General features: G+C 42.6%; 2 protein-coding genes across 2 annotated transcripts; both read left to right on the forward strand.

Moving 5' to 3' along the window:
• The first annotated feature begins 50 nt into the window (after nt 1-50).
• Nucleotides 51-2,988, forward strand: h3f3c (H3 histone, family 3C). Its single transcript, XM_058087660.1, has 4 exons — nt 51-214; nt 1,015-1,158; nt 1,331-1,484; nt 1,654-2,988. The coding sequence occupies exons 2-4, from the start codon at nt 1,031-1,033 to the stop codon at nt 1,780-1,782; spliced, it is 411 nt and encodes a 136-aa protein (XP_057943643.1). The 5' UTR covers nt 51-214; nt 1,015-1,030; the 3' UTR covers nt 1,783-2,988.
• Nucleotides 2,989-9,584: 6,596 nt separating this feature from the next.
• ckma (creatine kinase, muscle a) lies at nt 9,585-15,430 on the forward strand. The gene is made up of 8 exons (XM_058086780.1): nt 9,585-9,685; nt 11,911-12,119; nt 12,196-12,350; nt 12,417-12,549; nt 12,626-12,797; nt 14,441-14,564; nt 14,648-14,837; nt 14,917-15,430. Exons 2-8 carry the CDS (start codon nt 11,927-11,929, stop codon nt 15,093-15,095), a joined length of 1,146 nt encoding a protein of 381 aa, XP_057942763.1. The 5' UTR covers nt 9,585-9,685; nt 11,911-11,926; the 3' UTR covers nt 15,096-15,430.
• Nucleotides 15,431-16,989: the final 1,559 nt, after the last annotated feature.

Raw genomic sequence — 16,989 nt, forward strand, 5'->3', positions numbered from 1 at the left:
CCTCACGCAGGCGTACTACTTTGAATAACGTAGCAACAATTAAGTTGTGTTTTAACCACAGACTATCGCGCTTCGAGGTGAAGCTGCGGTTGTCTGTTGCATTGTGGGAGACGCATGATGATTGACGCTGACGCCATTTTGTGTGTGTCCATTGTGTGAGAGGATAGTAAACATCTGACAACACTCGCAAGTCCGGCCGATATTTTTACCCTTGGTGAGTCATTCTTCTCTTTTTTATATGCAGTGTTGCTCATTTAATGTTTCGTGTGGATAACAATTCAATAATTTTTTGCATTTTGTGTTGTCAAATTGTGTATATTCGACGTTTAAAATGAAGAGAGAACACAGCTACCTCGGTTACTGAAGAGAAGGGGAACGGTGCTGCTAACGTGTGTGTTCTTTTCATCGGCTATTTCTTTTAAACTGCTTTGCTTCAACCGACACGTCTCGTTTTTCGCATTAAACTGACCGCTTATTGCCTACACCGTGATTATATTGTATAAACGCACCTTTTGGTGAAAAGCTGTAAAAGTTTAATGTTGTGCTCAATGTGGGTAGTGTTTTTAGCCTGTCGTGATATCCGGCCATAATCCTGCCTTTAAAGAGGCGGGCGATAATTCAGTATCTCCGCCCCCAAACACTGCAGCAGGAGATCCTATTGGGTGTTGCACAAGACCGAGCGCCCGCTGATTGGTAACTTGGTGGAGGATGGCAGTTTTCATTGGAGGAGCGAGAGTCACAGATTTTTTTGATTGGCCAGCCGTGAAAGGCGGTTTGCGCGCGTGAATACGTATTACGGCGACTATTTTATTTTTCAAGGTGGCAAACCGAAGTATGGTTAGCTGATTTCTGCTACTTCATAAAGAATTACCGTCACATACATCAAAGTGACGTGACATCAGAATAGTTGACAGTGTCGACGGTACTTGATTAGCATTTGACATAGTATTGTATCCGTAAAGAATCGGCCTTCGTTATTGAACACATTATTAACAGACCTATACCTGCTTGTAGGTGATCATTTGACGTCATGGCTCGTACCAAGCAAACTGCTCGTAAGTCCACTGGAGGAAAGGCTCCTCGTAAGCAGCTGGCCACCAAGGCTGCCCGCAAGAGTGCTCCGTCCACTGGGGGTGTCAAGAAGCCACATCGTTACAGGTAACATCTGCATTTAATATACACACCTGCCTACCAGTCATGACATTGCAAATAATCTACATGAGTGATGTTGACTTGTGGCTGTCAATGACTTCTACCAGCTGTTCATAGTTGGCGGTTTATTTACTAAAAAAAATGGGCTATTTATTGAGTGTGTCGTGTTGTCCTTTAGGCCCGGGACTGTCGCTCTGAGAGAGATTCGTCGGTACCAGAAGTCCACCGAGCTGCTGATCCGCAAGCTGCCCTTCCAGCGCTTGGTCAGGGAAATCGCTCAGGACTTCAAGACCGATTTGCGTTTCCAGAGCGCGGCCATTGGTGCTCTACAGGTACGTGGGCACACAAAACAATATGGCGACGGTTTCGGTGTCCCTTCGCTTTGAATTAGGGATGAGCTATCTGGGAAAATAATGGCGACTGCAGCTTCAAGTTATAGTCTATTTTGCCCCAACTTGTGTTATTATCCGTATTATTTGATATCCCTGGATGTGTCTGCAGGAGGCCAGTGAGGCTTACCTGGTGGGACTATTTGAGGACACCAACCTGTGCGCCATCCACGCCAAGCGTGTCACCATCATGCCCAAAGACATCCAGCTGGCCCGCCGAATCCGTGGAGAACGTGCTTAGAGAACATGTGTTCAACTTTTGTCCCTTCGTTTCCCCCCCCCACCTTTGCCTGCCCCCCTCTCTTACTATTCCCCCACTTCTCCCCCATCTCCCGTACTTCCCCAGCTTCTCGGTAGACTTTAGGCTACTTCTGACTATTAAGGGTAGCATTCAGTTGACGTCTGGTCTCTCGGAGGTTTCTTTGGCTGTGTCTCGCTTGGCGCACTTCCGTACTTAGACGTAGGTGTTTTGGGTGCTTATATGCATACGGAAAAATGCAATGGTAGACACTTACCACCCTTAATAGTCGCCATCTTGGCTACATAGTGGACTGGGAGGGGGTAACTTGAAATAATAGTGGCTAAATTTTGCGATTTCCGTTAAGCGCACATTGATGGGTTTGGGATGCTCATGTCAGTACACTTCAATAAGTGTACAGATGTTCCCGGATATTGTCCCAAATTCTTTACAGGAAATGTGCACTTAAAGGAATATTTAGCGATGTTTACCTGCTTCTTCTCCACGGACCATTACCATCCCTGCAAAACATCTGTCAGCCCAGCAAGTAACCAAGATGGCGACTGTTGAAGGTGGCAAGTGCACAATCGCCATGCATTGCGTGTTGAGTGCACTGAAAAACACTATGGAAGTGTGCAAAATGAGACGCAGCCATCGTCTTTTTCGTGCATGTTCAAGGTTTTGAAGATCAGACAAACACCGCTACACGTAGTCGGGTTTGAGGGCGGCGTGTCACATCCCGCGTGTTCCACCTTGGGTTCTTCCTTCCGGCGGGGAGCAGGATCAGATGGGCTAGTCTGCTTAAGGGGAGCTGCAACTTCCACAGCAGGGTGCTATTAAAACTAGCCCTGACACTTCTGACTTCTGCTATCACACTTCTGCCCTCACTCCCACGCATCCATCCTCCACAAGCAGCTTTTCGACCTACATCTTTGCCTCTGGAACGTGGAGTGTGTCTGTGTGCACGTGTGAAATCTGATCTTTTAAACCGCCTCTAATCGACAAGCAAAGATCTCTTGGTTACTTAAGATATTGTGCATATAGTGTCTTTTTTTTTTTTTTTACACATATAAATCATTATCCCTCCCACATTAGGATTCAAAGCATTTTGGTGGCATTGCTAACACGGTGAAGTCATTTCTCTTATTTCCTTCTTTTACAATAATATGATTTTAACAACTGTACTGACAATACAGGTTGTGTTTTTAATTGCAGCCACATGGGGGCGATGTCTTTTCAGTTTCTTTGGTCTCGTTCTCAGGCTTTTACAACACGTAAATCAGAGGTTACAATAACCCTGTAGCTTTGTCCTCCCTCCCAAAATTTGCAGTACACGGCATAACCTCATTGCTTGCTTTTATATTTTTGGTAATTCAAGATTTTCAAATGTATGAATAAGCTGATCTTTGTATTTTCCAAATTTGTCATTTTATGGTAGCATTAAATAGATGTTAAAAAAAAAGATGTCAGTCTTGCTCATTTGGCACTTAATATGTTTAACCGTGATAACAGTTTGGAATATATTTTATTTGCCGTATCTCACATAGCACACAGTACGTAGGGGCTGGTATAATTTGGTGAATTTCATACTAGCAACTACTTCAGCTGCTGGTATAGTATGCAATTGGAACGTTACACGTTGCAACAACGCCCCCTAGGGACTGTGTGAAACATTACAATTACGACTAGAGGCGATGCAGCATTGCCACTTGCTTTTCTGTCCAAGTGTGTTATTTAAATATGGCGGATCAGTGGCAACAGTGTCTCAAATCACTTCAATAAGTATACAGCACTATGTATTGACTCTGTGCTTCTCCTTTTAATTGTAACCACAACCAAGATGGTGACTATTGTGTGGTAAACGTCAATCACTTCGCACTCACATAATTTGGGGGCGTGTTTATCAACATCCGGGTACTGGTAGTGCACTGCAGTTTGCCGTAATTCGATCTAAATGTACGTATGAGAAACAGCATTTTAAGTGTACGGTAAGTACACCGGCCAATACTGTCGAGGCACATTTACAGGAAATGACGCCCCCAGTTTTTTACCCGTTACTACTTTTGTTCACTACAATGTACAGGATACTTTAGCCGCCGTTAGTTCAAGCTAGTCCCTCCTCTACCATTACGTAGACAAGATGGCGGCTTTTGAGAGTGGTAAGTAGTGACGAGAAAATAGATTCCCTTTACTGACTCGGGATCTACTGTATTGACTCACTCAGCGAAAATCAAACGGGTACTCGATTCGTTCGAGTTTGGACAACCCCATTCATTCAACATTCACGGTTACACACTGATTCGGTAAAATAGTTAAATATGTGATTATACAGTTAAAATGTATAGGATAAGTGTACAACAACTTTTACATGTTTAGGCTACTTTCAGCCCAGTCGGCCCCCATAAGTATCAGTATTGGATTGATACTAGAGTGATGGCATCGTTATTTTTCAGGTTTCTTATAAATTCATTTTCATGACTTGTGTTTTGCTGCTTGTTTGTCAGTCCTTGAACGCACCGCAATTATGTGCTATGAGACGCAAGGGTCAAACCTATGCGTGCCTTTCTTAATATTTAGACTTTACGTGCATGTTTTGGGAATGTGGGAGGAAACTGGAGTACCGGGAGAAAACCCACGCATGGACATGCAAACTCCAGATGCCTAAGCGGAGATTCAAACCCAGACCTTCTCGATCTCCTGACTGTGGGGCCAATATGCGAACCACTAAACACCGTGCAGTGGATTGTAACTGTAAAGCCATGAAAGCTCATAAGAGACAATATATTCGACTGATTGGTATTTGGTAAAGCGAGTAACAGAAGTGACAGTTCTATACAAAGCTCCGAGAGGTCAGCAAGGGTTAAGATGGATTGGACTGGATGAAACTGAATCAGGGCCCAGGATGGGCAGGGTTCATGTTTGTCAGCGTGCAGGTGGACCAGCCAGCCCGTTCTAATTATAGCATGTTCTGACTACACCATGGACACATGACCCCTGCTTGCTTTAGTTTCAGAGGCAGACAACCAATCACCAAGCATTTCAACAAATGTGCAGCAGCTCATATTAAATTATCAAATTAAAAAAATAATAATAATTAAAAAAAAACTTAAATTATATTAGGAAAGCAGGAAGTGAACAAATGTAACATTTACTAATTAAAATTAAAATATATTGGGATAAAAATTTAAATAAAAAAAATAATAATTAAAAACATTAAATTATATTGGGAAAGCAGGAAGTGAACAAATGTAACACTTACTGATTGTAAAAGTACCAGATGGAGGGGTAGGATTTAATAAGCTTTGCTTCTTCCTACTCCTTTTGGACATGTGGAACTGTGAACTGATTATGTGATGCATTCAATTGTAATCTGATGCATGTTCAAATGAAATAAAGCCATTACCATTTGACGTCAAAACAAGACATATGATTATATTAAAATCAATAGACAGGCTTTCAGATGGAACTGGTTGCCTATGTAGACACATTGTACTTTTTCAGTATTAGTAACCCAAACCAGGAAAAATTTGACTACTTTTGTTAGCACCACCATTTAACGGCAACATGCTTTTGTTTCTACGCATGACTTTATGCAACCAACAGGTGTTGAGTCGAGCGCGCACTGGAAGCGAAATGAAGCGTTAGATATGGTCTTCCAGTATTTATAGAGCCTTGCCGCGTCATTGTGTTTAGCTGCCAGGCCTCTAACGTTACTTTTCCAGTCATGCTTTACAGAAATGCTTCCATAATGAATCAAGTATTACTATTCTTGAGACGGGTGGCACATTTTAGTGTGCCCAATAATTTGCTCTCACCTAATACCCAGCATGCAGCAATGTGACATTGAGCTATTCCGACATGGGTGCGCTGCAGTTGGCATGGATTCCTTTCCAAAGGGTCAAGCTGTATATGTTTCAAATAGGTGACCGGTGTTGCAACAAACCAATCATCTTCCCCCAGCAACAAATGACCACATTATTTTTACATTATTTTATATTTCCGGTGCTTTATCTTAAGCATCCCGTGGCGCTAGGGGAAGTCTGTAGGCGACATTTGTAGAAGACACACTTCACAGCCCAGTTGCATAACTGTTCCAGACTGGCATTCAAATGTCAGTCACTTTATCTGGCGTATCACCGGCAGGTGATATACTTCTATTTCTTTCCCAGGCGCACCACACACTGCGTGTGGCAGCGCACCAAACATGCACACGCGCTGATTGTGGACGCTCGTGCAAAGCATCAAACCGCTGAAAAGGCGCAGGTATACTGGATTGCAGTCATTGATTCATAAAAAAAATATGTATAATATGAGGATAAGCGGTAGAAAATGAATGAATGAATATTGCCAAAAAATAAGTCTACAAAAACACTGACATTATATATATATTATAAAACATTATAATATTTTTTTAAAATAATTAAAATATAAATTTAGATATAATTTGATTACTATTAGTTTACATATTCTTATAAAAAATTTTAAATAAGAAAAATAATTTTATTACTGGGTTGCACAGCGGTCGAGTGGTTAGCACGCAGACCTCACAGCTAGGAGAAATTGTCCATAGGTATGAATGTGAGTGTGAATGGTTGTTTGTCTATATGTGCCCTGTGATTGGCTGGCCACCAGTCCAGGGTGTACCCCGCCTCTCGCCCGAAGACAGTTGGGATAGGCTCCAGCACCCCCTGCAACCCTCGTGAGGATAAGCGGTAGAAAATGAATGAATGAATGAATATTGCCAAAAAATAAATGTACAAAAAACACTGACATGATATACATAATATATTTTAAAAAATTACTTAAAATATAAATTTAGATGTATTTTGATTTCTATTAGTTTGCATGTTTTTATAAAAAAAATTAAATAAGAAAAATAATTTTATTACTTAATTAAAAGTGATCACAGTTACAATCCACTGCACGGTGTGTGAGTGGTTAGCATATAGGAGATCGGGAAGGTCTAGGTTTGAATCTACACTTAGGCATCTGGAGTTTGCATGTTCATGCGTGGGTTTTCTCCCTGTACTCCAGTTTCCTCCCACATTCCCAAAACATGCACGTATGTAAAGTCTAAATATTAAGAAAGGCATGCGTAGGTTTGACCCTTGCATCTTATAACACATAATTGTGGTGCGTTCAAGGACTGCCAAACAAAATGCGAAATCCTAATGCTTGGCCAAAAACATTATCAATGAAACAAACACCTAAACATGACTCTGCTTTTACGGATATTATCCATACCAGGATATGGTAAGTATATTAAATATTCTTATATTGATGACAAATAAGTCCTGCCTAGATGGGCAGCGGGGGGGGTGATTGGCGCAGCAAAAAGCGGCGCCGTCAGCAAGCAGGTGTGAGTCAGCTGCAAGTTCAGAGTCAGTTGAGGTATTTTTATTGCCTCACATAACGCTCTATCTCTATTTAAGTCGTGTAGTAGTATACATTTTGTGCTTTAAAAACCCGTCCCCTGTAAATCAATATGTGTTATTATAATGTAGTTCATTAACTCATTCAATAGCGGCCATTTTTCAAAAGACAACCCCCTTCAGTATCACCCATTTTAGACTATTTTGATGGCGCACAGCATATTTTGTTTCTATGGCGATATGACTATGAAAGATGAGTTTGTTTTCTACCGTTTTCTGTTCTTTAGTAATCAGCAGAACCAGATCTGGCCGCCAAAGACCAGGTCGCCCAGGAACCTGCCTTTGACCGCCACCCAACACGCAATGCAACAGACCCTAATGGCTGCCCTCATAGGTGATGGGTCTACAAGGGGGAGATCCGGTGGGGCTTCTTCATGCTGGTCCAGGGAAGGCCCCACCACAGGCGCTCGCCTGCAAGTCCTTTCCCGCGGGCCTGGCTCCAGGGTGAGGCCCCGGTATCCCACATCCGGGCGAGGTGAGGTTTCTCCTCTTTGTTGTCATCATAAAGGTCTTCTTCATATCGAGAGGAGTCACTTGTGGTGGCTCGGGCATCTGGCGAGGTGTTCTGGGCATGCCCAGCCGGGAAAATGCCCCAGGGCAGACCTAGGACACGCTGGAGGGATTATGTCTCACAGCTGGCCTGGGAACGCCTTGGTGTCCTCCTGGGGGAGCTGGAGGAGGTGGCCGGGGACCGGGATGTCTGGGCTTCCCTACTGAGACTGCTGCCCCCGCGACCCGGACCCGGATAAGCGAATGAGCAGCAGTAGAACATAGGTAGGTTTCAGGGAAATATCAGAAATGGGCCAAAATCAGCTTTTTGTGAAAAGGTGCAGAAGAATAATTTTCACTTTTACACAAATATTTTTTGCTCAGATATCGAAACAATCGTACAAACACAAAAAACACAAAATGGGTTGTTTTACATTAAAATGGCAATTTAGGAAAAAAAAAGTTTGTATGGCTTATAATTGCTAAGAAGTGAAATACATTAGTGGAGAGTTGCATCATCACCTCTTTTTGCCTCTTTGTATATAAAAATATAAAAACGTATGACTATAAGGCCTGCACAGCGGCGGAGTGGTTAGCGCACAGACCTCACAGCTAGGAGACCCGAGTTCAATCCCAAGCTCGGCCATCTCTGTGTGGAGTTTCCATGTTTTCTCCGGGTACTCCGGTTTCCTCCTACATTCCAAAAACATGCTAGGTTAATTAACGACTCCAAATTGTCCATAGGTATGAATGTGAGTGTGAATGGTTGTTTGTCTATATGTGCCCTGTGATTGGCTGGCCACCAGTCCAGGGTGTACCCCGCCTCTTGCCCGAAAACAGCTGGGATAGGCTCCAGCAACCCCCCACGACCCTCGTGAGGAAAAGCGGTAGAAAATGAGTGAATGAATAAATATTGCCAAAAAATAAATGTACAAAAAACAATGACATAATATATATATATAATAATTTTTAAAATTACTGAAATTTTTTTAATTTAGATGTATTTTGATTTCTATGAGTTTACATATTTTTATTCAATTTTTTTGAAAATGTAAAATTATTTTATTACTTATTACAGTTACAATCCACTGCATGGTGTATTAGTGGTTAGCATGTTGCATGCTGGCTGGCGGCCAGTCCAGGGTGTACCCCGCCTCTCGCCCGAAGACAGCTGGGATAGGCTCCAGCACCCCTGCGACCCTCGCGAGGATAAGCGGAAGAAAATGAATGAATCTTTGTTATTGACTAAGTTAATAGTCAATTTTATTTTTGCAATGGCCAATAAGGAATGAGCTGTGGGCTGTAAATGGCCCCCAGGCTGCACTTTGAGCACCCCTGGTTTATAAGGTTTCATTTTACCGGAAGAAGGTTTTTAAGACCTAGCTTGTCCTTGACACTCTCGCTAACCATGACTCCCATTAGCCAAAGTGCTGGTAGAGAAGTAGGCGTGTCGCATCATAAACACTCCCTGTCCCTCACTTAATGCGTACCGTGTGGGAACACCAAAAGTTCCATCCCGAAAAATCAATAATCGGTATGAAATATGAGCATGAACTTATGGCATCACGTATTCGTGACAAAGCACACCCACTCACTCAAAGCAGGGATCAGCTTTTTTTTTAGTTTGTTTCACCTCCCCCACGGCTACCCTTGTGACCCCCTTCTTTCCTCAGATACTCTCGGCTTGTATCCGTGCTATGTTTGGGCGGGTTAGGGGCCGGGGTAGGGGGGCGCCACAGCTGTGTGCGCCCTTCTTGGATGACTGAGGTGTGTCCCTGTCATGAAGTGTCTATGAGAGTATTGGTGCGCCGGCCCCCGGCCAATCAGAGCGGAGCAGGCACTAAAATGGCAAGACCGGTGGTTGAGTGTGCGCCCGGTATATAAGCAGGGAGCGGAGCCCTTTAGAGTTGGGTGACCCCTATTTTGGCCGTGTGAACAGGATCTGATCCCAAGGACTGTTACCTCTATTCTTGTCTAGTTTGCAGGTAAATATGGTCTCTTAAATACCCTTTTACATTTTTTTAATAGTACTACATGGATACAGTGTCAGATTCTGGAATGCTTGAATCTATGGAGGCCTTTCGGGTGCCTTTAGGGTGGTTTCCAAAACCAATAAATGGTTGTAGTTCACCACATGTAAAAGTCACTGCATGCATTTGGGCCGCGAAAGCCCACGAAACAGATGGATTTTGTCGTGGATAAAACACGTAAATGGCAGTAGTGACACAAAAATGGCGACAGTAAAGCATGACATATACATTGGTACATTCCTCTGTCATTGGAGTCTCAGGGCATTGAATCAATCACAACTGGTTGTCTGACAAGATATTCCACCTCTTTTCTGCGCAGGTTTCATCAATTCATGCTCAAAGACTAGATAGGACAGCGCTTGTCCTGTTTAGTCATATCCTGCTAGAGCTGTCCTATGTAGTTTGAGTATAAACTGATGAGGTTTCATTGTTTTTTGCGAGGTTTCATCGGTTCATGCTCAAAGACTAGATAGGACGGCGCTTGTCCTGTTTAGTCATATCCCGCTAGAGCTGTCCTATGTTGTCTCAGTATAAACTGATGATGTTTTGTTGGTTTTCGCGATGTTTCATCGGTTCATGCTCAAAGACTCGATAGGACAGCTCTTTTCCTTTTTAGTCATATCCGGCTAGAGCTGTCCTATGTAGTCTCAGTATAAACTGATGAGATTTAATTGGTTTTCGCAAAGTTTCATCGGTTCTTGCTCAAAGACTAGATAGGACAGCTCTTTTCCTTTTTAGTCATATCCGGCTAGAGCTGTCCTGTGTAGTTTGAGTATAAACTGATGATGTTTTTCATTGGTTTTTGCAAGGTTTCATTGGTCCATGCTCAAAGACTGGATAGGACAGCACTTGTCCTGTTTAGTCATATCCTGCTAGAGCTGTCCTGTGTATTGTCAGTATAAACCGATAAGATTTCATTGGTTTTCGCAAGGTTTCATTGGTTCATGCTCAAAGACTAGATAGGACAGCGCTTGTCCTTTTTATTCATATCCGGCTAGAGCTGTCCTATGTAGTCTGAGTATAAACTGATGAGGTTTCACTGGTTTTCAGTTTTTGGTTCATGCTCTAACACTGTCTGGTTATATCCTGCTAGGGCTGTCCTATCGAGTCCTATTGAGCATTAACCGTTGAAACCTGCTGAAAACCAATGAAACCTCAACCTCGTTTCATGGTGTTCATCCTCAAAGACCAGGTAGGACAGCTCTAGCCCTGTCTAGCCGTATTCTAGTAGGGCTGTCCTATCTAGTCTTTGAGCATGATTCTGTCTATGAGTTCAAGTCCTGAACTCGTCTTTGAGCCCCAGGACTGTCTAGCTATATTCTAGTAGGGCTGTCCTATCTAGTCTTTAAGCATGAACTGATGAAACCTGCTCAGAGGTGAGGCAGAACTTCTCAGACAACCCGAACAGTCCAGTCGCGATTCATTCAAGAAGCACTTAAAGGCAGGCAGGCATGCCGATGCTAAAAATAGCAACACACACCTGCCACCTACTCTATTTTAACTGGACATTTGATACGTTGTAAATGATGTAACACGTGGAAGCAGGAATCCTCTGCCAGCAGATAAAATGACTGCAGCTGTCTACCCGACCACTGCGTCTTAACCTCGTGGCCTAGCGCCACCTAGAGGCGCTCAGGCCGCATATGCCAACAATGGTAATGGTTTTATTTCATTTGAACATGCATCAGATTACAATTGAATGCATCACATAATCAGTTCACAGTTCCACATGTCCAAAAGGAGTAGGAAGAAGCAAAGCTTATTAAATCCTACCCCTCCGTCTGGTACTTTTACAATCAGTAACTGTTACATTTGTTCACTTCCTGCTTTCCTAATAGATTTTTTAATTTTAATTTTTATCCTATTTTAATTTTAATTTTAATTTTAATTTTAATTTTAATTTTAATTTTAATTTTAATTTTAATTTTAATTTTAATTTTAATTTTAATTTTAATTTTAATTTTAATTTTAATTTTAATTTTAATTTTAATTTCCATGTTTTGGTTTGGTAAAAAAAAACAAAAAAAACAGTGCAGTTAACTTTCATTTAAAATACGGTGTCCATGCTGGAACCAGAGCATCTGTTCCGTATCGGACGTATCAAAAATCTTTGTTTTTTCTGCGACTTCCTGTCTGATGTGTCAGTTTTCAAGAATCCCACGTTTGTGTTTTCTCGTCAGTGTTAGAAAAGCAACCATGCCTTTCGGAAACACCCACAACAACTTCAAGCTCAACTACAAAGTTGAGGAGGAGTACCCTGACTTGTCCAAGCATAACAACCACATGGCCAAGGTTCTGACCAAGGACCTGTATGCCAAGATGAGGGACAAGCAGACACCAAGCGGCTTCACCCTGGATGATGTCATCCAGACTGGTGTTGACAACCCCGGTGAGTCTTTGTCTCGCAAGCACTGAAATATTCGTAAGTCGATTTCGATGTCAATAATAACCGTCAATCGTTATAGGTCACCCCTTCATCATGACTGTTGGCTGTGTCGCTGGTGACGAGGAGTCCTATGAGGTCTTCAAGGATCTGCTGGACCCCATCATCTCCGACCGTCATGGTGGATACAAGCCCACTGACAAGCACAAGACCGACCTGAACTTTGAGAACCTGAAGGTAAAAAAAAAATAGATCTGTTTGGTAAACAACATGTCAAATTGGAAAATTGATTATTGTTGACAGGGCGGTGATGACCTGGACCCCAACTACGTTCTGTCCAGCCGTGTCCGTACTGGCCGCAGCATCAAGGGATTCACCCTGCCCCCCCACAACAGCCGTGGCGAGCGCAGAGCGATTGAGAAGCTGTCCGTCGAGGGTACGATGACGCATATCGAAAAACTTAAATATGCTTTATATGCATATGGTTTTCCTAACCGTACATATCCCATCAGCTCTGACCAGCCTGGATGGTGAATTCAAGGGAAAGTACTACCCCCTGAAGTCCATGACTGATGCTGAGCAGGAGCAGCTGATTGCTGATCACTTCCTGTTTGACAAGCCCGTCTCCCCCCTGCTCACCTGCGCTGGTATGGCCCGTGACTGGCCCGACGCCAGAGGCATCATGTAAGTACAATAATGAAAACCGAAATGCCGATATCGTCTAACTTTCAATTTCCAATTCCGATATGTGCAACACATATGGTGGGTTGAACATTTATCGGTTTTCCTGATTGGGAACAAATCCGATATTAACCGATATCGCATTTAGGAATATCTGTTGATGTCGGGATGTCCGATCGGTACCAATAATTAATAATTATCGGACACAGTGTTTAGATACGCGTCATTGTACCCTCCGATAATTATCGATACCAATAATTATCGATACCGATAATAATGTCCGATAATTATTGGATAATGTCCAATAATTGTCTGTACCGTCATTGTACCCTCCGATTATTATCGGGACCAATAATTATGTGTACCGATAATTATGTCCGATAATTATCGGATAATGTCCAATAATTGTCTGTACCGATAATTATGTCTGATAATTATTGGTACCAATAATTATCAGACATTGTGTTTAGATACGTGTCATTGTACCCTCCGATAATTATCGGTACCAATAATTATCTGTACCGATAATTATGTCCGATAATAATCGGTACCAATAATTATCAGATACAGTGTTTAGATACGCGTCATTGTACCCTCCGATAATTATCGGTACCAATAATTATCGATACCGATAATTATGTCCGATAATAATCGGTACCAATAATTATCAGATACGGTGTTTAGATACGCGTCATTGTACCCTCTGATAATTATTGGTACCAATAATTATCGGTACCGATAATTATGTCCGATAATTATCGGTACCAATAATTATAATTATGTCCGATAATTATCGGTACCAATAATTATCAGACACGTGTCATTGTACCCTCCGATAATTATTGTTACCAATATTTATTGGAGGGTACCGATAATTATTGGTCTCGATAATTATCGGTAATTAATGGTACCAATAATCATCGGACACAGTGTTTAGATATGCGTCATTGTACCCTCCGATAATTATCGGGACCAATAATTATCGGTATCGATAATTATGTCCGATAATTATCGGAACCAATAATTATTGGACACACAGTGTTTAGATACGCGTCATTGTACCCTCCAATAATTATCTGTACCAATAATTATCGGGCATCCCAAACAGTAATATTCGCAATTCAGCAATTTGAAAACTCTAAATACGGTTTTAGTAAACAGGAGCTGCTGTCTTCCACTCTCTACACTGATAAGTCAACAGCCAACTCTAGCTAGCTGATGTCACACACGTAGCTTCCCAGGCCTTTTCATGCTTCTTAAAGCAAAATCAAAGTATCAGTAATCCGAGCGGTTAGCGCCGCAGGCCTCACAGCTCTGAGACCCGAGTTCAATCCCACCCTCGGCCATCTCTGTGTGGAGTTTACATGTTCTCCTCATGCATGCGTGGGTTTTCTCCGGGTACTCCGGTTTCCTCCCACATTCCAAAAACATGCTAGGTTAATTGGCGACTCCAAATTGTCCATAGGTATGAATGTGAGTGTGAATGGTTGTTTGTCTATATGTGCCCTGTGATTGGCTGGCCACCAGTCCAGGGTGTACCCCGCCTCTCTGTATTATCGATACTTCAGTGATTTCAGGTCATGTTTAACTGTTGAAACAATGGATCCGATACTCCAGTGCAGCTTTGACCGTTTCTTTCCTCCCAGGCACAACGACAACAAGACTTTCCTGGTGTGGGTGAATGAGGAGGATCACCTGCGTGTCATCTCCATGCAGAAGGGTGGCAACATGAGGGAGGTCTTCAAGCGTTTCTGCGTCGGCCTTCAGAAGGTACAACGATCAAACGTCCACGCTCGCTACAAAGGAATGAAAGCAGTGTGAAGGTTTCCTCTGACTCTCTCTTTTACGGACAGATTGAGGAGATCTTCAAGAAGCACAACCACGGCTTCATGTGGAACGAGCATCTGGGCTACATCCTGACCTGCCCCTCCAACCTGGGAACCGGTCTGAGAGGCGGCGTCCACGTCAAGCTGCCCAAGCTGAGCACGCACGCTAAGTTTGAGGAGATCCTCACCAGACTGCGTCTGCAGAAGCGTGGCACAGGTATGACTGCTGTCCTTCCCTTGGAGATGGTAGGTTTCTTCTTGGCGCCTAAAGAAATGTTTTCTCTGGTCCTGGAAAGGTGGTGTAGATACTGCCTCTGTGGGTGGCGTGTTTGACATCTCCAACGCCGATCGTCTGGGCTCCTCTGAGGTGGAGCAGGTGCAGCTGGTGGTTGATGGTGTCAAGCTGATGGTGGAGATGGAGAAGAAGCTGGAGAAGGGAGAGGCCATCGACAGCATGATCCCTGCCCAGAAGTAAAGAGAACCGATCTTGGGTTTTTTTTTTCTTCTTCTTCTTCTTCATCTTCTCATGACCATCTCATGTACACTGGAGCCGACTGGTGGGCGCGTAGAGGAAAAACAGCAGCTCATGGAGAGACTCTTGACTCTGCTCACCTCCTTTTTCCTCTTTCCAGCTTCTTGTTCCTTGTCCTTTTTTTTTCAAGTTTTCTAGCGTTGGTTGGTAACATCCTGGGATCAACCTCCACTGTGCTAGGCTCGCCTGGCAAATGTGGCAACACCCGCTTTTTGTTGTAAAAAGTAACAATTGATCAAAACAGTTTACTCTCAATAAAAAGCGCCCCATGAAACAAACACATTCACCCGTTTATTTGTGTTCAAAGCCCATATCAATGTTTCCCGACTGGGTCCTATTTGGGGGGTGGTGGTCTGCACTGAAACTAACACCCCCCCTCCCGCCTCCCCATTTGAGAAAGACCCATATCAATGCTAAAAAAAACCTCGAAATTCTTAACCCCCGACATCACTTCCTGTCCGCACGTCAGGGAGCACATTTATAGCAACACACACAAGCATTTGTCTTATGTAATTATGTTCACTATATACTGGGTCCTATTTGGGGGTTGGTGGTCTGCATTGATACTACCCCCCCACCCTCCCCATTTGAGACAGACCCATATCATGCTAAAAAAAACTCAAATTCTTAACCCCCGACATCACTTCCTGTCCGCCCGTCAGGGAGCACATTTATAGCAACACACACAAGCATTTGTCTTATGTAATTATGTTTACTATATACTGGGTCCTATTTGGGGGGTGGCGGTCTGCACTGATACTAATACCCCCCCACTTGAGACACACCCATATCATGCTAAAAAAAACTCAAATTATTAATTATGTTTACTATATTGTGTAATCCGAGTGTAACAGTGACTATAGGGGTGTTATTTCATGTGGTGAGGGCTCTAATAATATTTTCGCATTTGTGTTAACACCACACGCAAACAAAAAAACAACAGAACTAAAAGATAAGACCAAATAAAAGAGGGAGGGATGCCAACATAAGTGAATTTTATTAGTCTTCAGCTCCATGTTCTCCTGTAGATACCACAACCACTCAAGCTCAGTTTACAGTTGGTTTCAGTTGGGGAGGAAATCAAAGAGCAAAGCAGTGAAAATTAGGCTACTCAAACTTTTTTTTTTTGTTTTTTTTTGCATATAACATCAACTTTTTTTTCTTCTCCAAAATCCATCTCAAAACAACAGTGCATGTTTAATACTGAGCCCTCGGAGATTAAAATACCGTAGCATCCATCTAAACCAAAACATCAACACAATGTTTTAGGTAGAACAAACATTTTCTCAACACTGAGGTAAAAAAAAAACAGAATGTTCATAGATTGCACCTTCCGTGTCCATCCATCCCCATACTAAGAGTTGTTTTTGTTTTGCTCTAGTTTCTCGTCTATTTCTTCTTGTCACTCAAATTGGCTGGACTGGGACTAGTTGAAGATAAAAAAATTATTCCCAATTGAACCCATAAGAAGACATTCAATGCGTTCAAATGAGTCCTACGCTGCTTTGTGCTCAATTTGAACTCGTTCGTAGAAATGTGAGAGTCGTGAACGACTCGTTTAAAAATGGCAACCGGGTAAATCAAACAAAATCAGACCAGGACGTAAACTTTGCGATTTCTCGCGAGGAGTTGGCAACACTGCACGTGACTATATTCCCGGAAATGACTTCCCCAAAATGGCAGTGTGTCAGGTAAGCTAGCTCATTTTCAAAAGTTAATTTTTGGCCATTAAGGCTTATTTTTTTAATCAATTTAACAATTCTAATACTTTATAGGGTGTGGATTATTATAATTCAACAGTTTTAACGATATTTCTTCAATGAATTATTAACGTTCG

Source organism: Doryrhamphus excisus, chromosome 11 (assembly GCF_030265055.1).
Source record: "Doryrhamphus excisus isolate RoL2022-K1 chromosome 11, RoL_Dexc_1.0, whole genome shotgun sequence".
NCBI lineage: Eukaryota > Metazoa > Chordata > Actinopteri > Syngnathiformes > Syngnathidae > Doryrhamphus > Doryrhamphus excisus.